This window comes from Agelaius tricolor, unplaced genomic scaffold, assembly GCF_023055355.1.
Source record: "Agelaius tricolor isolate 1412-34295 unplaced genomic scaffold, bAgeTri1.0.p SCAF_30, whole genome shotgun sequence".
Taxonomy (NCBI): Eukaryota; Metazoa; Chordata; class Aves; order Passeriformes; family Icteridae; genus Agelaius; species Agelaius tricolor.
Window position 1 is genome coordinate 3,737,954 of NW_027269290.1, and position 22,283 is coordinate 3,760,236.

The window sequence follows — 22,283 nt, forward strand, 5'->3', positions numbered from 1 at the left end:
CTTTACTCCCATGGGTAGTTTTAAACACCACATCTGTCTATGTTTTAGTATGAAAATGCCATTTTACAAGGTTTTCAAGTCACAAAAAAATAGGATAAATAGTGTAACTCATCTCCTGTCAGAATATCACATTTGAATCTAAACATATTCTGTAAGGACCCTCGACATGAAACAATAATTTGTTTAATTCATATAACTCAGTTTGGTGACAGAACATTTCCACTGCACATTTGGTCTGGTGTAAGCAGGACTTCAAAGCCAGTGCAAGCATCCAAGTGGGGCACTGCTCACTGCTGGATCACCCACATCAAACGTGGATTTATCATCAGTGATGTGCAGCTACTACACAGAGCAGATGATTGGGAAGATGATTTCCTTCAGTCTTCATAGAGAATAACAGCAGAAGTCTTTGAAATTGAAGTCAAAGATGTTCCTTCCAGCACCAGTCTTGGCAGTCTGCAGAGAAATGACTTCAGCAAATTTCACACACAGACAGAACCATGGAATGGGTTGGGTTGGAAGGGACCTTGAAGCTCATCCAGTGCCACCCCTGCCATGGGCAGGGACACTTTCCATCATCCCAGCTTGCTCCAAGTCTGGTCCAACCTGGCCTTGAACACTTCCCAGGACAGGTCGGGATGTGTGTGCTCGGGCCAGGACTCTGCCCGGGGGCTCCCAGCAGTGTCCCCATGTCCCTGTTGGTGTCCCCCACCCGCTGCAGTCAGGCCGGGGGCAGCTGGTGGCACCAGTGACCTGACAGAGCCCCACAGCCTGAGGGCTCAATGGGCTTTGGATCCAGGCCCTGCCCAGTGCTCAGGGACAGCCACATGAGCCGTTTGAACGGGTTTTTCTTGGTGAGCCTGGAGAAAAGGGGTGACACCAACACTTGATATTGGCACTGACATTGCCACCAGTACCAATACCAACACTAGCACCAACACTGGTACTGACACCAACACTGACACCAGCGTGACAGCTAGCACTGGCACTGGCACCAACATCAACACCAGCACTGACACTGGCACTGAGCACTGCATCCAAACCGATACCGGCACCAGCACCAGCACCGGTACCGACATCAACACTTGTACCGACAGCGACATCGCTGCCACCACCTGCACCAGCAGTGACACTACACCGACATCGACACCAGCACTGACACCGGCACTGAGCGTGGCACCCAAACCGATGCCAGCACCGGCACTGGTACCAACACTTCTACCAACAGCGACATCGCCGCCCACATCGACACCGGCAGCGACACCGGCGCCTCACGGCGGCCGCTGAGGGAGGGCGAAAAGGGCGGGAAACGCCGGCGCGCAGCCCAGGCGGGAAGAGGCGCGCGGGCCGGCGGCGTTGGCGCCGCCTAGTGGAGGTCCCAGAGGTCGCGCAGCGGCGCGGCCAGGCGCGGGTCCCGCGCGCGCAGCGCCCCCGCGTGGGCGTGGCGAAGCGAGCGCAGCTCCGTGAGGCGCCCCAGTAGCCGCGCGAAGCGCTGCGGGTCCCGCGGGTGCTGCAGCTTCGAGTGCTTGTACAGGATCCCCAGCAGCGGCTCCTGCAGCTCCTCCACATGGCGCTTGTCCCTCAGCAGCGGGCGGTCTGCGGGAGAGCGGCGGCACGGAGAGAGCGATGAGCGGGATGCTCCGGGCGCCGCCGCCCCTCAGGGTCCGGTCGGCGCCGCCGCCCCTGAGGGGACGAATGGGAGCTCCCCAGGGGCGAGTGACAGCTCGTTGTTGTCACCTTCCCAGCTTACCTGAAAAGAACACTGTTGTTGCTACGAGCAGAGCGTACTCGGTCTCGGTCACTTTGAGTTCCCCCATGGTTCTGTAGAAGTAGAATAGGGCGGTGATGAACTCCTCAGTTATGCCTTGAAATAAAAAACATTTTTTGCTTAAAAAAACCAAGCCAAACCAAAACCAAAACCAACCAAACAAAAAAACCCCAACAAAAACAAACAAACAAAAAAACCCAGCAAAGGTGCAGAATAATGAGGATGTTATTTCAGTGCAGAAACAGTTACAAATCATTGCCTGAAGGGTGTGAGGTGACCCTCCCTGGATCCATCTGCATCGCTGTGTCCGGCTCTGGGCTCCCCAGGACAAGGGACATGGAGCTCCTGGAGCAGACCCTGCTGAGGCTGTGGAGCTCGTGAAGGGACTGGGGCATCTTACAAGGAAATGGTGAATGGTTAAACTCTGTGATCTTAGAGGTCTTTTCCAAGCTAAGTGATTCCGTGATTCTGTGAAAGGCTGAGGGAGCTGGGGCTGCTCAGCCTCGAGAGGAGCTCCAGCTGAGAGGGGCCCTCATTCCTGGGTGTCCCTGTCTGCAGGGAGAGCAGGGACCAGCAATGGCACCAGAGGAACGGGCAGGAACTGATGCTGAGGAAGCTCCACCTGAACATGAGGAAAAACTTCTTTCCTGTGAGGGAGCAGATTGCCCAGAGAGAGTGTGGAATCTCCCTGAGGGAGCAGATTGCCCAGAGAGAGTGTGGAGTCTCCCTGACTGGAGATATCCCAGACCCATCTGGAGATGAGCTGGTGCCATGTGCTCTGGGATGACCCTGCTGGAGCAGGGAGCTGGCACCAGGTGACTGTGATCCCTTCCAATCTCATCTGTTCCATGATTCTGTGAATCTTTAAAGGCTTGGGGCTGTTCTATTGCATGAAATAGTTAACTAACTTTGTGAAAACAATGTTAATTGCTAAAATAATAACAAAAGGTTTATGGTAGTGTATATTTTTTTGAATGTGTATATTACCCAAGGAGTATAAGCAAGCATAGACACCTCTCCCTGCCATGAGGATGTAATGCCAGTGTGTAATACCTGAGGAGGTAATGCCAGAGCAGCTCAAGGGAGGGGGAGAGGAGAAGGAAAGAGAGAAGAGAGGAAGAAGAGAGGCAAGGAGATGGAACAGTGGCCATAGGGACAGTGACGCTCAGTGTAAGAAAAGTAGGGCCAGTAAAGCAAAAAATTCACAATGTTTATATTCTGAGACCTCCATTACCTGTGGTAGTAGTAGAAGTTGGCCTCTCTTTATTATGACACATTTCCATGGAATAAATATTGTTTTTATCAAGGTTTTGAACATGACAACACGTCCCGTGATCAGAAAGTCTGACATGACCTGGAACAAGGCAGATGACAGTTCCCAGTCAAGCTTAAAGTGATCTTAAATATTTGTCTGTATCATTGCTGAAAATGTGTGAATTTTTCCCAGACCCACAGAGGTATAAAATCCTTTTTGGCATCTGGAATCCAAGTTCTTTGGTTGCTTTTTTATTGGTCAAGGTCTCTTGTGTTAAATTTGACACAATGTATAATAGGTAATTAATATAGCTGGTATCATCCACTCACCCCACAATGATGCAAGTCAAGTATTTCAGACCTACTTTCACTGGTTGATGGCTGGCACTCACTCATTCTTTGGTTGTAAATTTGAGCTGATCTCAAGAACATTGCCTCCACTGTGGACCCTTTCAGCAGAGCAATCTGGTCCTCACTGGCTAAACTCTCAAACCCTGCAGAGAAAGGTGCATGTTCAGGAGCAGGGAAGGCTGGGGCTGCCTTTAAGCCCTCAACATGATGTGAAAAAAATGATTTTTTAAAAGTAAATATCTTTACTGGAAAGGAGGAACCATAGTTAAATGATGCATGTGCCAAAGACTTGGGATCTTTCTTGCTAGTCTGCAGGTTAGACAATTAAAAAGGGGAAAAAAAAAAGAGTGGAAGTTTTCAGTGTTAAAAGATTGACAGGAAGATACAAGTAAAAAATCTGGGACTAAGCAAGGGTTATCAAAACATTCTTCCTAATGTCTGATATAGGCCTAACACCTGGTAAATTTGCTGCATTGTTTAGTGACTGTGGATACTCCATCAATTGTTGCATTATTTTCTTTTTAGAAATTGTGTTCATCTTTTGACAAGCTCATTGTCTGTACTTGTAATTCAAGAGCAAAGGAACTTCGGTGATTTTTTTTTCTTAAACCTGATCAAAGCAGGATGTGTAACACAAGCAAACAGACAGCTCACCCCTTCCTTCAGCTCTGCCCCACAGATGCTGAATGACATCAAATTCCTGCTTTAGATATGGTGATTGACCTTTGTCAGTGAGTTTTACAAAGAAAAGTTATCACCCTCCCTGTCAAATGTTACTTTGTCAACTTTACACTGAAATGGAGTGAATTTAATTGCATGTTTCCTTGTTCTTTATGAAAGGAAAATATGAATAAGAACACCTGGTTAGTCCCTTCTGTGCTGCCTTTTCCTTTGAAGGAACATCTGGTTTTTTCCTTTGGTGATTATGATAAATTGTAGACTCAACTGGATTTCAGAGAATGTGGTGAGATAGTAATTCCCTCAAGGTGGTATTTTGAGGTCCACATGCTTCCAGAAAACGTCTCTACTCCATGTCAGAAATGGAGAAGAAATCTAATCATAGCAAAGTTTTGAACTGAAAGCTTCTAGGTTGTCCTAATGACACATTAGAAGTACAAATAATCAGTTTAAAGCCTTTTCTTGAAGCCTTATTTTTCTCTGGTTCATGCCATCAGTTTGATTTGGTTCCTGTAATGTTCCCCAAAGGAAGGAACTCACCTGGGAGTCTTTTTGTGAAATCCACCAACACCTGGACATGCACAACAGCTGTCTCAGACAGGTGGAGGAAACTTTCCTCAGGGCTTGCAGTTTCCTGGAGCTGCAAAAAGAGCATTTGCACATTGGATATAGCCAAAATACACAGCAGCAGTGACTCAGCAATGCAGGCTGGGGATGCTGGATACCTACAAACTTCTTGGCTTCCTCAAGAGGAATTGTGTATTTTTGGTGTGCTGCTACAATGTGGTCAAGAAGCTGATGTTCTCCTGGAGTAAGTTCCATCTTTTCTGAAATCTGCTAAAAAAATAAACCAATCGAGTCACAACACCTTGGAGGAAGAATAAGTGATAAAAAGAGATATTTTAAATAGAAAAATATCCCACTTTTCCAGATCTTGTTGTAGATGATACTTGCTTACTATTCAGTCCCTCATCTTCCAGCTTTATGTTGCAAAGGAAACTGCTCTTCTGCTTGAAATTCTTCCTGAGTCGCTTTGACTTGCACTGGACTTCAGTCAGCAAACCTGTAGGGTGTGAAGTGGCCATCAGGGCTTGCATTTTCAATTAGTGACAGTCTGAGGTCATCACTTTTATTAGAGGTAACTCCAATTTGCAGCACAGAAGCTGTCACCTATAATGAACTGTGTTTCCTAGAGAATGTGACTGTGTCACTTATCAGGTGAGCTGATGTTCAGTGGCCACCAAAGGCCTGAGGGTCTGCAGGCATCTTTGTCCTTGTGGCTCTGTGACACACAGGCATCAGAATTTTTTACCAAAGTCCATCATGCCATTTTTATTTAATTTTTTCCCTCAAACCCCAAAGCTCCTCTGATCTGCTCATTGCTGTCCTGATAAGACTGGGGATATTTAGCTTATCTTGCTAGTAGTTCCTTTTTTTTCTTGTACTCTCTTTGAACAACAGTTCTCTTAAGGTGAGGCTTCTGCACACCAAGCTGCTACAGGTTCCACCATCCACAAAATTAATTTTCACAGAATCACCAGGTTGGAAGAGACCTTCCAGATCATTGAGTCCAACCCGTTCCCTAACACCCAACTAAACCCTGGCACCCAGTGCCACATCCAGTCTGTTTTAAACACCCCAGGGATGGTGACTCCACCACCTCCCTGGGCAGCCATTCCAGAACTTTATCACTCTTTGCATGAAAAACTTTTTCCTAATATCCAACCTGTCACAGACATATTTTATGAAAAATCCTTTCCTTAGGATTTTTCCTCCTGAGAGGCCTCAGGAACAAAATGTAACCAATGGTTATCTGCTGCTGTGGAATGCAACAGGTGCATCTGGGATTGGAGTCATATGGTTGTTTTTAATTAATAACCAATCACAGTCCAGCTGTCTCAGACTATCTGGACAGTCACAAGATTTTATTATCATTCCATTCCTTTCCTTTCAAGCCTTCTGATGAAATCCTTTATTCTTTTAGTATGGTTTTAATATATCATTTTCATATAGTATAGTATAGTATAATAGAATATAGTATAGTATAATAGAATATAGTATAGTATAATAGAATATAGTATATATCATAATATTATAAATCAGCCTTCTGAAACATGGAGTCAAGATTCTCGTCTCTTCCCTTGTCCTGGGACCCCTGCAAACACCAGAACACCAACCTATATTTCCCTTGATGCAGCTTGAGGCTGTGTGCTCTGGTTCTGTCAGTTCCTGGAGAAAGGGCCCAGCCCCACCTGAGCACAGCCACCTTTCAGAGCTGTAGAGAGTGATAAAGTCACCCCTGAGTCTTCTTTTCTCCAGTCTAAACAACCCCAGCTTTTTCTACATTTCCCTACAGCCAAGCAAAGCTCAGACCAATATCATCAGAAGAGATTGACTTTGGAGAAGGTTTTATCTGCGGTGATGAGTACAAAATCCAGCAGGAAGGAGCACTCACACTCTGCCAGCATTCCCACAGCTCTGCACTTCTTGAGGCGGCACTCCTGGCACTTCCTCCTCATGTACATGTCCATCTCGCAGTGCCCGCCGCTCTTGCAGCGGTACACCGCCTTCTTGGTGATGCTGCGCCGGAAGAAGCCTGGCAACGGGCACCAGATGTGAGAAACACGTTTACTTTCTTGGGAAAATGTAAAAAAGATTAATAAAGGACATTAGGAGACAAGGCCAGGTGCATAGGCCAGGTGCATCTTGGCACTCAGTTAAGACGACACTGTTACTTCTGGGGATACCCCTTAAACACCTTTTCCATTGCATCAGCCTGTTGCATATTTATAGACTCTTATGTATATCTATAAACTAGTTTCCGTTTTTCAGGGACTAGTTTACATGGTTTCTCTTTGGGTCTGCTTTTTTAGAGTATGTGTGGTTTTTGGCTGTGGTTTTGGCTCTTTATCACGTCCAGTTTGGGCCTTGGTCCACACTGTCTTCAGGTGGTGAGTGCTGATAGTTGGCAGATCTGTACAGGTGTCTTTATGTTCATTGGATGTTATCTTATTCAAGTAGGCATTTTTACACAAGTATGTAGCTATTATAATATATATAGTATAAGCTGTGTAATATATATAGCATAAGCTATTATGATATAGCTTATTTTAGCTATATAATATATATAGCATAAACTATTATAATATAGTTTATTATAGCTTATATGTATGTAATATTATAGCTTATATGTATGTAATATATATAGCATAAGCTATTATGATATAGCTTATTTTAGCTATATAATATATATAGTATAAACTATTATAATATAGTTTATTATAGCTTATATGTATGTAATATTATAGCTTATATGTATGTAATATATATAGCATAAGCTATTATAATATAGCTTATATTAGCTATATAATATATATAGTATAAGCTCATATTATATTAGCTATATATACTATATAGCTATATATATTATATATAGCTATATATACTATATATATTATATCGCTTATATTAGCTATATATACTATATAGCTATATATACTATATATATTATATAGCTTATATTAGCTATATAATATATATAGTATAAGCTTATATTATATTATAGCTTATATTAGCTATTTCACTACTATGTCTAAGCTTAATTAACAGCAGAAATAAAAACTTCATAGCAAAGTTACTTTAACATCACACATATAAAATCCATTGTAATATTTGCGAAAAGCCAATTTTATAATATGTATCTATAACAAGGTGATGGCTGGAGCAATCAAAGGAGCTTTATCTCATAAGGATTTAAAAGTGTCCTCCGGGTTTGAATGGTTGGGTTTTTTAATTGGAAAAGTTACCTTGATTTGAAATCTGGTTTTTTAAAAACATAGTTATGTCTGGTTCTTTCTGACTGATATTAATTGACATTTTCCATACACGGAATCATAGAATATGCTGATTTGGAAGGGACCCACAAAGATCACCAAGTCCATCCCCTGGCCCTGCACAGACACCCCAAACCCCACCCTGTGCATCACTGAGAGCAGAGTTCAAACTCTCTGCAGCTCTGGCAGCCTCGGGGCTGTGCCCATTCCCTGGGCAGTGCTCAGCACCCTCTGGGGGAAGAAACTTCCCTGAGATCCAACCTAAACTCCCCTGACACTGCTCCAGCCCTTCTCTCAAGTCTTGTGCCTGCTCACAGGGAGCAGAGATCACAGCTGCCCCTCATGACACAGCTCCCATACCTACAAGTTAAAATATGATTAGCAAGTAATTACTACTTGCTTTTATTCAATTATAATAATAAGTGAAATTAATAACAGTGAAACAAATCTCTAAGAAATGTTCATAAGAAAACCAGCACCTGCTTACACTAACACTACTCTAACGAGTCATCAATGCAAACGTGAGATGCTTAAAGTGCTCGTATTAAACACAGACTGTAAAAATATTTCCTCAAAGAATGTTATAAAAACGTGAATTTGGAGTAAGTTTGTTAGATAAGGGGTTCATAAGATAAATGAAAAGCCGCTGTGGTAGCACCAGCTCAAATCTCCGTGGAAGGTGGCACCGAGGCCCCGTGTCCCCGCTCACCTTTGCAGCCCTCGCAGGTCAGCGCGTTGTAGTGATAGCCCGAGGCTTTGTCCCCGCACACCACGCACAGCTCCTCCTGCCCCTTCAGCCTCACCGCCTGGTTCAACCGGGGCCTCTTGAGCCCCTGGAACCCCCCGTCCTCCCCGTAGGGAGCCGGGAAGGGGCCCTTGCTGAGCTCGCAGCTACTGCCCACGCAGGGCCCGTCGCCGTACGGGGGCTCCAGGCTGTAGGAGCCGTACGGGGCTGGGCCGGGCTGGGGCTGCAGCGCTGGCACCGGCACTGCCGAGTACTGGCAGTACGGGGCAGCCTGGAAATCCGCCTCCTGCAGCTGGTAGTTGATGTGCTCCGGTAGAACATCTGTTCCGAGGGAAACGGAAAGTGCAGTGAAAACCTGGAGAATATCTCAACATCAGCTGCTCCAAAGTTTGAAAATGTGTAGCTATGATATTTTCTGAAAAATCCTTTCCTTAGGATTTTTCCTCCTGAGAAGCTGAGAGGCCTCAGGAACAAAATGCAAACAATGATTATCTGCTGCTGTGGGATGCAACAGGTGCATCTGGGATTGGTCTCATGTGGTTGTTTCTAATTAATGACCAATCACAGTCAGCTGGCTCTGACTCTGAGTCACAAGCCTTTGTTATTCATTCTTTCTTTTTCTATTCTTAGCCAGCCTTCTGATGAAATCCTTTCTTCTATTCTTTTAGTATAGTTTTTATATATCATAAAATAATAAATCAAGCCTTCTGAAACATGGAGTCAGATCCTCATCTCTTCCCTCATCCTAAGACCCCTGCGAACACTGTCAAAAAAAGTGTTTTATAGATTTAGTAGCATAAATATTAGAGGAACACGTTTTTAGAGGGGCAATCTGACACATTCTATTTAAATTTAAACCTGTAATGCTCTTAAGTGAAATCTGAAATGTAGCAAAAATGGCTCAGTAACAGTTTGGGCAATATCATGTGGATTAGTGTTAGTAGATAATTGAATATCACTTGCCAACTGATGGCACAGTTGTGTTCAGATCTTACACTTAAGGTTTGTTCTTATTAGTTGTCCACACTACAGTCAAATATGTTCCACAAATGAATTTCTTAATGAATAAAGTGTTTGTTACTGATACATATCTCAGGCATCATTTTGAAAATGTTGCACAAGGGTTTGAGAAAAATTGTGTAGAAATCAGAGAGTACTAAAAATAACTGTGACAGGGGTCTTAAAGTTGAACTTCAGAGGAGTAAAAGGCAGAGACTTTTACATGTGTCTTTACAGTTATGGGATTTAGTTTAGTAAAATGTAGGTACAGAAGTACAAAGATAGTTTCTTCCTGCCTTTTTGTCTGTTGAGTTTTAATTTTATCCAGGCTCCCTTAAATACACACAGCTATACCAAAGAAAGCCTGTGCAACATGCATCATGTTTCATTCTTCCTTTGGGATTATTAAAATCTCCATAAAAACAAATTGGGAAGATTTTTTAAAACAGATTTTTTTTTTCCTTTTAGTGGGCTTTGAGTCCTGCCTTTAGGCTTCAAAAATCAAATTAGTTATTGCAATTATAGTTCCATAAGATATAGAAGAGGCATTATCTATTGATAATCTATCTGGAATACTGTAAAAAAACCTGTGTCTTCTCCATGCAGGTCAAAGAGAGACAGCACTGGGGATGTTTCTATGGAAAGCTCAGTCAGAATAATCCCATTGTGCTCAAAAATCTGTATGAGCACACAGTAATAGATTTCCATACACTTTCAGTAGGAGCTTGGTAAGAGCTTTCAAGTGCATTAAAGATAAATTAAAATTAATTAAACAAAAAATAATTCCCCCAGGAGTTCATTTTTCTGCATTTCCAGAGTACAAAACTTGCTTCACTCACCGTAGTACTGGATGGGCTCGGGCAGGCCGTACCCGTCAGGGACAGTGACAAAGGTGTTGGCCATGCTCTGCTCCCAGCTGCACTGCTTCATCCACTCTGCTGGGAGAGCAGCCTTGAAACAGCAACCTGGGGAAAGGGCAAAGGAAGAGAAACATCCCAAGGGAAAGAATTGCTGGGTAGGTTAGACACAGAGTCAGAAAAACTCCAGAATATGGCAGAGTTTTCAGATCACAAGAAAATCAGATGTCTCTGTGAAAGTCACATAACAACCTCAATGAGACTACAAAATGTTTGAGTGTTCTGATATTACAAACTCAGGGTAAAATTCTTTCCTAAGTTTCCAAGTTATAGTTAGAAATGTTTTGCTCTGAGTTTTACACAAAACCATGTGGGGGAATTGGACTGGTAAATTCTCTAATTCAGAGAAGGTTAAAAGGAGCTTCACTGGATAGAATAAACTTGCTTTGGGCATGAATTGGAGCATTTGCTCTGGTGTATATGTGGGGCTGTCCTGTTTGTGCACAAAGATGGGCTTTTAATGAGTTTAATTAATTCATGTTTTATCAGAGGTGAAGTAAGGGAAATAGCATGGAAAGACCAGCATGGAATGTCTGTTCTTCATCATGTATGTACTCATTTATGCAGTAAAACTCAACTTTGCCTTGCTTAAGCACTGCCTTAACTACACTTCCTGTGTTCCTTTAACAGTGTAAAGTTTTCAGTGAAGACCAAAATATTGATTTCTATAGGATGTGCTGCCTCTAAAGAGCTTTCCACTGTCCCTTGGTAGTTGAAGGAGCCTGGGCTCCTGGCTGGATTCACTGACATTCCCCATAACAAAGTGCACTGAGAGCTCACAGTGACATGGTGAGAAGAGCTGCTGTGCTTGGAGTGCAACACTTACCTCATTTTTCAGTAATTTGACTTATAAATTCAAATTTAGAAGAGTTCTGAAAATGCGTGCTCTAAAAACTCTTAGAAGAGTTTTAGGGGAAAAAGAAAAGCCTCTGTATGGACAGTGGCATGAGCTGAGTTTGAGTTTATACATCTACAGCAAACCTCTGGTGTTGGTTAGAACTGAGAGCTAACAGAGCAGCCATTAGGGGAGGAAGTAGGAATGTTTTCCTTGCCCCCTTGTCCCTCTGCATGAGTGGGATGTGGGAACAGTTAAACCTTTCCTGAGCCTGATGCCCACTGAGCAAGGGCTGTAAGACACAATTCGCCCAGGAACCACTCACAAGCTTTCCCTGAGCAGACAGGAAGGATAAAAAAGCTGAAAAAGGCATGGAAGGATTTGGAAAATACAGCAAATCCAACTCCTTCAATGGGATTCTCTGCAGAATTTACAGCAAGCTGGGTTTAGAGACCCTCCCTGAGGGAAGGGGTTTGTGCTGCACCTGTACCTTGCTGGGCTGAGACAATGAATGAACCACCCCAGGGAATCTGAAGTCCTGACTGGTAAAACACACACATCCCTTCCCCCAGACTGCTTGGGGCTGACCACTTTCACTTCGTGTTGTCAGCAGAAGGTGAAAGGATGCAGTGAGGCTGGAATGCTGGGGGTTTGTTATCTCTGCTAGTAAATATTTGTTTGAGAGCAAAATAAGTCACTGAATCATGAGGTCTTATCAGTTAGATCAATTTGGCCTGGGCAAAGTCTACATTTTTTCCCAAAAATGTGTGTTTGCTGAAGAAATGTGTTTCTGAATTCCAGTGGTTTCTTTAAATAAAAGTCATAATTGAATAGTAGATAAAAGAATTACACTGATCCAGTCTAATAAAAGCAGTATATTGGGAGTATGAAGTACCAAATGGAAGTAGATTTTCCTTAGGCAAAGTTTCCTCAGCTTAGGTATTTTATGAGAAAGGATTCAGCCCTTCTTACTGATTTTTATGGCTAATAACAGTAACCAGTTGCACCTCCAAAATTTCCAGCTTAGGCTGAGGCTTTGTAAGCTGAAATTTTAAATTAAAAGAATTAAGAGGATGTTAGAACAGTGAGAATAGTAAACCCAGTCATTGTCTGAAGAATGCTCTACTGTCTTAGAATGAGACGTACATAAACATAAAGAGTTTCATTTTCTGACATTTGAGAATTTAGCGTTGACAACCTTGTTCTGATCAAACAAAGCATTGGGATTTTAAAGCGAAAAAGGAGAAAAAAAGAGAAGAGAATAAGATATATAAGGAAGGAACTTCATTTCCTAGGTCAGGCAAGTTTTGATTATTTATGAGTGACTGTGAGAGTTGTTTTTTCCAACCTTTGCCTCCTCCCTGGTGAGTGAGGCAGCAGCAGGGAGGCCTGCTCCAAACTGCAGCAGTTCCTGGCATGCCATGATCCATATGCTGCTCTCCCCAAGGCCCTGTGGCCATCCCAAACCCCTCACACCTCATGGGACACTTCCCCAAACCACACAGACACTCATTAACCTCATCCAGGCAAGGGAATTCTGCACGTGCCCAGCACGGTGAAGCTCCTGACAGAAGGTACCAGACATGCCCAGGTGTAATGTCCAAAACAGTAACTGGAACAAAGCTGAAGTAAAAATGGAGCAATGGGTTTGGATGCTTGGGGCAGTTGAAGCCATGCCATTCCCAAAACAAAATGTTTTGTGCCCCTTTTTTCTGTGTATTCCCAATATAACCACATGTTTGTGCATGAGCGCTTTAAAAGGAGGCAAAAATCTTAATATGTTCCCAGAGAGGATGCATAAAGGTCTTTAGACTAAAAAGTGGGAACAAAAGATGAATTTTTTAATCATTTATTTTGTAGCATCCCAAGCAGTAACACACTGGGAGCCTTGAGCCCTGAGTCACACAGACTGAACTAACAGAAAATGTCACCTGTGTAAAGCACACGCTGTTCCTGCTTCTCCTTCTGCTACTGGCCCAAATCCTTTCTCATTTTCACATGTGAAGTCCTGAGCAGGTGAGGGGAATGGTGTTTTTTGGAAAAGGTGACCTACACTCAAGGTGGCTTAAGCACGTTTGAAAATGTTGTTTTTACAGGCTTCATTTTGCCAGTGCTCATCTTCTGAACTACAAACGTTCACTATAAACCAGAATGTGCTGATTCAAGGGCTTGGTTACCCATCTCATGCAGAAATTTAGTTCTTAGTCCCAGCTGAAAGACTTGACAATTTATCAAAAATGGGATCCACTAAAGAAAAAAAAAAAAAAGCCATTGATTGATAAAAGTAAAGTAGAACCATAAATAGAATGTACACGTCCAGACTAGAATCTGAACTGGACATCTATTTATTTCTATTTATGGTGAAAGATGTGGGGTTTATCATTTTTATTGCTATAAAACCCCATATCATAAAGCAACATATCATCAACTTATCAAATTTATTGGGATACAAAACATCCTTCATGGAGCAGAGCTACAGGGAGCCCTTTCAGAGGTCGGTACTGACAGTGCTGGAGCTGCTATCGTAAATATTTTGACAGTTGAGTCATGGGGAAATTTCTTGTTTACAGGGAATTTTAGGAACTCGAGCTGAAGGTCTTCACCATCTCTTTAGCACACCTTGGGGCACGTTAGTGGTCACGTAGTGGAACTCAGAGCACGTTTCAGGCTCAGGTTTAATCACTGCACTTTGCTTGCAGCTGGAAGGCAAAGCTTATATTTTTTTAATTTGTGAAAATTTAAACAGAAAACTACAAAAAAAAAAAAGTAACTGAGCATAATCAGTGCCAAGTAGGTGTGATGCCAGTTAATCTATTCAATTTCACTCAAGCAATTCAGTAATCACTGCTTAATTACAGAATGATTTTGCAGGGGAAATTTTAGGATCCCTTGATTGATCCTGTACGCAGCTTACATGCATTATTAAAGATTTTTCTGTTCCTCCTGGTTTAAATGTGCCAAGAAGCTCCCCAAAGCTGCTCTTTGAAGAAATTCCACGTTGCTTCTTATTAAATGTGTTCCTTCCTGGTTGTTATATTCCTTATAATACTCATAATAGGAACTTATAATAGTATTTTATATATATAATTATATTATATTATATTCCATATATTATATTCCATATAATAACAATAACAGGAACTTATTATATTCTTTTATATATATACTTGTTATATTCCATATAATAACAATAATAGGAACTTGGCTTATTTCACCAATGGACTGAATTGCAATTATCTTGTAATTTTCCTTTGGAATTGTTATTCCATGAATAATTATTTCAAAAGCATAATTTTTATACATTCTAAAATAAGAGGTTAGAGGTTATTTGAAATTCACATTTTTCTGAGAACTTTTGGGAACGGAAACAGATAAACGACTTTAAAAGTTGTTTTTCTTCACTCTGTGTGTCAAATGAAGTATTGTTGGAAAAAACCCTTGGCAGTAGAATACCAGATTGAAAAGTGCATGCTTGCTGTTTTCGTTTAGTCAGATGTTTAAACAGAAAGAAAAAAGGAGGTAAAGAAGAAAAAAGCATTGCAGCACCTGGAACATTTTCACATGGCAAACTGGTGAACAGCTTGAGCAGCAATTTCTACCTGAGAGCATGCAGAGAAGGCAGTGAAATACTCACAGTGCTTGCAGGGAGCTCCTCTGCGGGCACAGCTCCTCTCCCAGCCGGTCCCAGCTCTGCTGCAGCTGGAGCCCACAGGCCTTTGCCTTCCCCTATTTATCAGTTTGTGTGCACAGCCCGGGCTCCAGACACTCGGCAGAGCCACGCCGCGGCTCCGAGACACCAACTTCCCACACAGCTCCTCTGGGGTCGGAGCAAGGGCAGCTGCAAAGCCACATAAATCACAGCACAACTGGGTCATCAGGGACAGAGGCCATGGGGACCCTCACGTCACTGCTTCCCAGAGTCCTGCCTGCCCAGCACTCACATTCTGCTCTCCTGCTAGAATTCTAAATTCTCCCTTTTTGGTTGCTTCTGAGTGCCCACCCAGCATTCAGATTCTGCTTTCTTACTAGAATTCTAAATTCTCCCATTTTGGTTGCTTCTGAGTGCCCACCCAGCATTCAGATTCTGTTTTCTTGCCAGAATTCTAAATTCTCCCATTTTGGTTGCTTCTGAGTGCCCACCCAGCACTCACATTTTGCTTTCTTGCTAGAATTCAAAATTCTCCCATTTTGGTTGCTTCTGAGTGCCCACCCAGCATTCAGATTCTGCTTTCCTGCTAGAATTCTAAATTCTCCCATTTTGGTTGCTTCACGTTGACATCTCCGGGTGCTGATGGAAAATGTTCAATTCCTAAATGGGGAAAATATTGCAGTAGTATTATTTGGAGATTTTTACATGATATAATAATTTCATTTGGAAAGTCTGGATGGGGCCAGGACCTCCAAACACCAAACACTTACCTTGTTCTCTGTGTTCTCATCCAGACATTTCTCTGGCTCACTCTCAATTCATTGGCAGCCTCAGTGAACTTCAGTTCACATTGCCATTAACTCAGCAAAATTTCATTCTTAAACCCCCAAGTATTTCCTTTATTGGTAACTTCTAATAAATTAATATTGCAATTTGGTGTTTGCATTGTTTCCTAGGTAGATGTGACCTTTTGCATAGGGAATTTTCTTGCTAGGCATCATGTTGTTCCAGTGCTCCCAGCAGGTTGCAGGAGGAGCTCCCCTGCCTTCTGTGTAACATCAGCTCTCCATTCACCTTAGGAAAAACTGCTTCTGTTGGATACTGCATGGACTTAGATGGGAAAAGGAAAATATCATTTCCTGTGGGGTGACTTCCAGCAAAGTCACTTAAAATACTCTTTTGGGACAGTAAGGTTTTCATGGAGAAATGGGAACCACCCTTCAAGGGAAGGACACATTTCTGTTCCATGGGCTCCAGAGAAGAGCTGCCCTAAGGCTGCTTATTTCCATGTGCCATTTATGACTCTCTGTGGAGTGCAATGGTTGAGTCTTTCAAGAACAAACAGCATTGACTAATAAATGTTATTTGAGCATATGATGGGGTTTTCTAAGTTTTCAGATGTCCTGCATTGATCACGTGTGGTGATGGGAAGCTGCAACACAGTGATTATGCAGCAGAAATGAACATAATGATGTTCTAAGCTTAATTATGCTCAGCACTTGTCTTTCTGGTAAAAGCAGCCTCATACAGAAACTTGTCAATTTGTCAAAAAAATTTCAATAGTAAAACTGAAATTTTACAATTGATATAACAAATATTTTTTTCCACAGAAGTATCTCTTTCACAATATCCCATTGGCTTTTTCATCCAGCCTTTCTCATGAAAGTTGGAAAAACAAGCAGAGATTTGTGAAATACTGTGGTTAGCTTTTAAATGCAACTGATTTTTATTTTTAGCATTTTTTTTCTGATAGAAGGCACCTTACTGATAAGCTGTTCAAATTAGCTGTAGGATGTGGATATTTAGAGCCTGTTGACTTCAGGGGACTTAACCCTGAAGCCCAGGTTTTTAAAAAGCATCAAATCTCTGTTCTATTCAGTTTATAAAGCCTGATGGATTCAGAGTAAATTCAGTTTCTAAAATCAGTATATAAATAAGTTTACAAAATAACTATATCAAAGTTGTAGTAGAAATGAATTGCTGTAATTAAGTACTAGCCCAAGGTTAATTAACTCCCACACTGTAGTAATGAAACTCTTTTGCATAATCATGAAGTGATTCAGACCAGGTGACTGGCTAAATACATACATTTATGTAAATACAGATATTTACATTATTATAATAAATCACTGCTCCTATTCAAAGCTTAGCATGACAAAAATGGGAGACTTGAGGGCACACTTGAGTCACCTAAAATACTGCTGCAAAGAAGAGGAAAATAAACTCTTTTCCATGCTTGTAAATAATCAAAACCCAGAAAGGTTATTTAGGAGTAAGGAAGATTTAAATTACAAACTAGAGAAAGCAATTACTGTGGTAAAAATAGCACTGGAGCAAGTTCCTTGTACAATCTTCTCCACTGGCTGTTTTGAAGATCAGTTTGGGCAACCGGATTGAACTCAAGAAATGTTTTCTCTGAGTTGCTTTGGTTTGTAAAGAGGATTTTTTGGAAAGGACTTTGGAAAGCTCTCTTCCAGCTCTGTTTTCTGTTATTTTCCTATACATACATCAAGTCTGTAAAGCACTGCTGAAGTCTCTGGTCAGTAACATGCCCAGAGCCACTTCAGTGGCAAAGGAAATAATACCAAACTCCAAGCTTGCTTTGCTAGCAGCGAGTAAACAAAGTGTCCCTCATAGATAGGGCCTGAAAGTAGGAGCTGAAGGAGTTCCTGCCATGAGCCAACATCCAGAAGTGGCACTGAAGTGGGGAATAAGGGACACACATGTTTTCCATAGAAAATGAGCAGCTCTGGTGCCAGCAGCCTGACCTGGGCCCTGCTGCAGCACTCATGCAGCCTCACTGCAGACTGGGAGCTCTGGGCAGCCAAACCCCATGGAGATTGGGCAGCTGGGTCTGATGGGTGAGGAAGAGCTTCCCTGGGTCCCTGCCTACCGAGGAAATCCGTGTTCAAGGCCAGCACAGTTCTTTGTTCATCTGCACTGGAGGTTCTGGATGTCCATGACTCATTTGGAAACTGAATAGTTAAAGGAAATCACATCCACTCCAGCTGGATCTTCTCTACATAAATGACCCGTTTGGCTTGATCTGCTATTGGATTGTTTACGTAACTTCAGTAATTAACCACTATCAGCCTCATTAATGAAACATAAACCACCTCTCCTGCTCATTTATAAAGCATTTGTCAAACAAAACTCAAACAAAGGGCAGAATCTCAGCAAAGCAACAGCCCTCCAAGAGCTACTGAGCCCTGACTGCAAGGCACGGCAGTGACTTTGTTGTTGTTTTTCTGTAGAACTGAAGCAGAAGTGATGGCATTGTCTATTGCTCTTGGCTAACTTCTCCCCAAGCCATCTGAGATCTGTCACATGAGGGCAAGGATGCCTGGACAACTATTTTGGCCATTTCAGTACAAAATACTGATGTTCCAGCTCATTACTGTAAATCATTAAATGATGAAAGCAAGAGTCAAATACTAAATGATTAAAGCCCTCAGAAAACTAATTGCTAATTACAGTAATTGTTGTTCTATGTGAGTTAAAGGTTATATGAAAACAATGATTATTTCATTACAGGATTAGATCTTTCCTGTTGGTAAACTGTTCAGAGCATTATTACAGAAAGCTGAGTATTAACAATACAGATCATGCATCAAAATGATCTGACCTAATCTTTACCTATTTTTGTGTCAGAGAAATAAAATGGTTCAGAGGCACAAAATACACTGGGAGACACATCCATGCCAAAAGTTTTGTGATCCGAGACCTTGGATTTCCTTTCCAATTTATTGAGGAACTCATGAAAAAAGCACAAGTTTTCTGTTTCCCCTCTCTTCTATTATTTATAGATCTTCCAAAGGCTCAGGAATGCTGACACTGTTGGGATTGCTCTTCATGGGTGTGGATGAACCTCTCAGTCCTGGGTGAGAAGCAGCACAAAGCCTTGTGAGTACTGATTGTGCCTGTTGGTGTTACCTTGCACAGTGAGCAGCTCCCATTTAGCACTGCAGGGAAGATCTTTGGTGTGAGATAATAGAAATACTCTTTGTTTTGCATCAAATGTATCAGACAAATCTTCACAATCAAATTGGGTGAGAAGATGGAAGTTCTTGTTAAATTCTGAAATGCTTTCGTGGGATTAAATAATGAAATAGCAGGCCAGAGAGGAAGAACAATTTTAGTCTTTTTAAGACTGATTTTTTCTTAATCATGAAGTCATTGGATAGTTTCACCTTGCATTTTCTCACATGCTTGTAAGGCCAATCTTGAAGAACTGAACATCATGTCAAATTTCAGTCCAAGAGCCAGACTGCCTTAAACTCACCTGAAAGTCCCAGGATGGCCCACAAAATGTGACTGTTTCTCCTGTTTTTTTCCTAAACTTAATCTGCAGTGCCTGAATGCAGAGTAGATACCATAAGCCCATCCATTCAACCTTCACAAAGTTCCTGGGTACCCTGACACTCCCCCTTTCAGTACCCTCTGCCAAATCTGCTCCCCCTTGGCTGGAAGACCAAGATTTGTTAATAAAATGCTCCAGCGAGGCACAAGGTGGAAGAAAGCAAAGCTATCAATTAAATTTGATTACAATCCCAAGAGTTGGTAGTTCATAGAGAATACTCATAACTACAGGCACTGCAGGACTTTGTAGGTACAGCAAAGGGAAGCCAAGACCTCATTTCCATAAAGCAGATCTTGACACTGTGTTAAGCACTACAAAATAATTATTGTGGAATGCCTTGCTCAGCATTCTATCAGCAGCGGTCTTGCTGCTGAGACTGAATTAACTGGATGTGTCCATTTATCAATGATAATGTTTTTCCTTTTTTCCAGCCTGGATTCCATCTTGAGGACATTTGTTTTAACAGTAGAAAGAATATTAGACTCATAAGTGTGAGTGCTGTGGTGCAGTGGGTGACTCCTCAAGATTTATCAAAGCAGGATAATTAGGATGAACAATAAGACTGAGTTCCTTGGTAATAACTTTTGTCACAGGACAACTTTGCACTATGCCACGTTAATCCACCTTGAAGTATGGGCTGGGAAATGCAAGAGGAGGATTCCTCTGGGCTCGTGGCCTGTGAGTCTCTGTGCTAAACTCTTGTTGAAGGCAATACCAGTGAAATTGTGACAGTAGCTGAGAGCTGTCTTAGCACTACCACTTAATTTGAAAAGCAAGCAGTCAGAAAGTGTTGGGGTGTGTGGTGTGAGAGGGGACTGGTTTGCTTTCTAAACAGCTGTAGCTGCTGGAATAGTTGGGGTTTGAAGGAAGGATTTATGACAATTGTCATGTTCCATTTTTAAAAAGCTCATGCCCAGCTGCATCACCATCGAGACTTGTGCTTTCAGACACTCAGCCACAATGTTTCTACCTGTGCTGACTGCACTTAAAATTAATATAACTTTACTGAAAATCCAAGAAGTATCCTAGAAATCTGCCCTTTATTCTTTTCTCTATTTCCAATATCTAGATGTCACTCCATCTGTCACAGATCTTTCCATTTGATACCGGTCTGTTCACAGAATCCCAGGATGGTTTGGGTGTGAAGGGACCTTAAATATCATCTTGTTCCACCCCCTGCTATGGGCAGAGACCTTTCACTGCCCAGGCTGCTCCAAGCCCTGTCCAGCCTGGCCTTGGACACTTCCAGGGATGCTCTGGGCACCTGTGCCAGGGCCTGCCCACCCTCACAGGGAGGAATTCCTTCCCTATATATCACTTGAATTTCTGCTCTTTCAGCCTGAACCCATTTTCCCTTGCCCTGTCCCTGCAGTTCCTGATGAGGGGTCCCTCTCCAGCTTCCCTGTCGCCCCTTCAAACCCTGGAAAGGGCTGTGGGGTCTCCACACAACTTTCTCTTCTCCAGGCTGAACAGCCCCAGCTCTCTCAGCCTGTATCCACAGGGGAGGTGCTCCTGTGCCCTGAGAAATTGTGTTCACTTTTTGTCCATCTAGATTTCTTTTCTTTATGATTTTCTTACTGTTAGCAAGAGTCTGCTCAGCTGTACTCAGAACTGTTTTTATCCCACCACAGAAATACTGTTTCTGATTTTCCAAAGATGGCCTGGAAGCAGTTTGGGCTCTACAGCAGCATTGCTGCTCTGAGTGTCCCAGTACTCTGCTCTCCAGCCTTCACTTCTGCCACAACAACCCCATGTTCTGTTTGACAAAATACAGCCATGTGGTTAAGAGTTATTAAAAGCATTAAAACATTAACCTCTTGTAACCCCATTTTTCACTTTGTACACACACATAAGTGTTTAATCGAATTGAAGTTAAACACTAAAAAGTTTGAGAGGCCAAATTTATACATTCTATTTAGTTTACACAGAATTGCTGTGATAAGCCAAAGGAATTACAAGGCACCCCTACTCAGAAATGCTCATCTGTTGATTTGTTTAAGCTCTGTTGCTACACACTCGAAGTTTTGGTGGTGAGCATTCCCAGCATTTAAACCAAGGAGTTGTGTCCTGCTGGGATCCTCTCTGTGTCCTGGCGCCACAGGAACTCACTCTGCTGTCCCTTGGAGCTGCAGAAATTATTCTGTGTCCAGATCTGCTGGAGAGGGGCTGAGATGGGCTCAGGGCAGTGTGGCAGTGGTGTCATAGACTCTCATCTCCCTCCTCCTGGAATTTTATTCCCAGAAGCCAGAATGCCCCAGAGGAAATGAACTGATCCTGAAATGAGAGTCTGGTACAGCAGTGCTGCCCTCACCCACCCCTGCTTGTCCCTGTGGGCAGGGAAGGCCAGGATGGCACCTCTGACACCAGGGGGAAGTGAGGGTTAAATCAGAATTTTAAACACAAGAGCACAACAGGCAGCTCAGACACATGCTGGTGCAGCTCCTGGGGGGGTGAAACAATCCTTCACACTGCCCAGACCATGGGTTCCTTCAGCTGATTTCCTATGGATGTGAACTGGAATTCCCAGTGCCCCATCTCCAAATGGCTCACTGAGGGCCTGAATTCAGTGGAACCTCAGGGACTGCAAAGTGGTTTCACAGAAATCCCTGTGTTGGATAAAGTGAAAAAGGGACAGATGGCTCTGGCACACAGAGCTCGTTCCATGGAGCTGTGTCAGGCCAGCTCTGGGAAATGGGTGCTCTGGGAGAGGCTTTGGAGGCAGGCACAGAGCTGGGAATGGGAGCAGAGGGAGGCAGCAGCAGGTGCTGAGCTGCACACGAGGGGTCATGTGAGGATGTGGGAGTGGGACAGGGGAAACCAGTCCTGGCCACGGCTTAGGGATGATGTGTCCATTTTGGGACAGGACCCAACTGTCCCAACCTTTACCCAACTTG

The 22,283-nt window shown here is 42.8% G+C and overlaps 1 protein-coding gene across 1 annotated transcript; it reads right to left on the bottom strand.

Moving 5' to 3' along the window:
• Positions 1 to 1,366: 1,366 nt before the first annotated feature.
• LOC139601222 (bile acid receptor-like) lies at positions 1,367 to 10,558 on the bottom strand. The gene is made up of 10 exons (XM_071450052.1): positions 10,468 to 10,558; positions 8,594 to 8,950; positions 6,507 to 6,647; positions 4,975 to 5,114; positions 4,781 to 4,888; positions 4,592 to 4,691; positions 3,388 to 3,516; positions 3,003 to 3,122; positions 1,751 to 1,864; positions 1,367 to 1,596 (listed from the first exon to the last, which is right to left on the bottom strand). The coding sequence occupies exons 1-10, from the start codon at positions 10,556 to 10,558 to the stop codon at positions 1,367 to 1,369; spliced, it is 1,530 nt and encodes a 509-aa protein (XP_071306153.1).
• Positions 10,559 to 22,283: the final 11,725 nt, after the last annotated feature.

Bases quoted from the DNA above. Each gene is read 5' to 3' on its own strand.
- LOC139601222 (XM_071450052.1), bottom strand. From the start codon at position 10,558: ATGAAGCAGTGCAGCTGGGAGCAGAGCATGGCCAACACCTTTGTCACT. The intron at 8,951-10,467 runs GTGAGTGAAGCA...CCCTCGGAACAG, and splicing joins CGAGCCCATCCAGTACTACG to ATGTTCTACCGGAGCACATC. The intron at 3,123-3,387 runs GTAGGTCTGAAA...GCCTTGTTCCAG, and splicing joins CCAGCCATCAACCAGTGAAA to GTCATGTCAGACTTTCTGAT.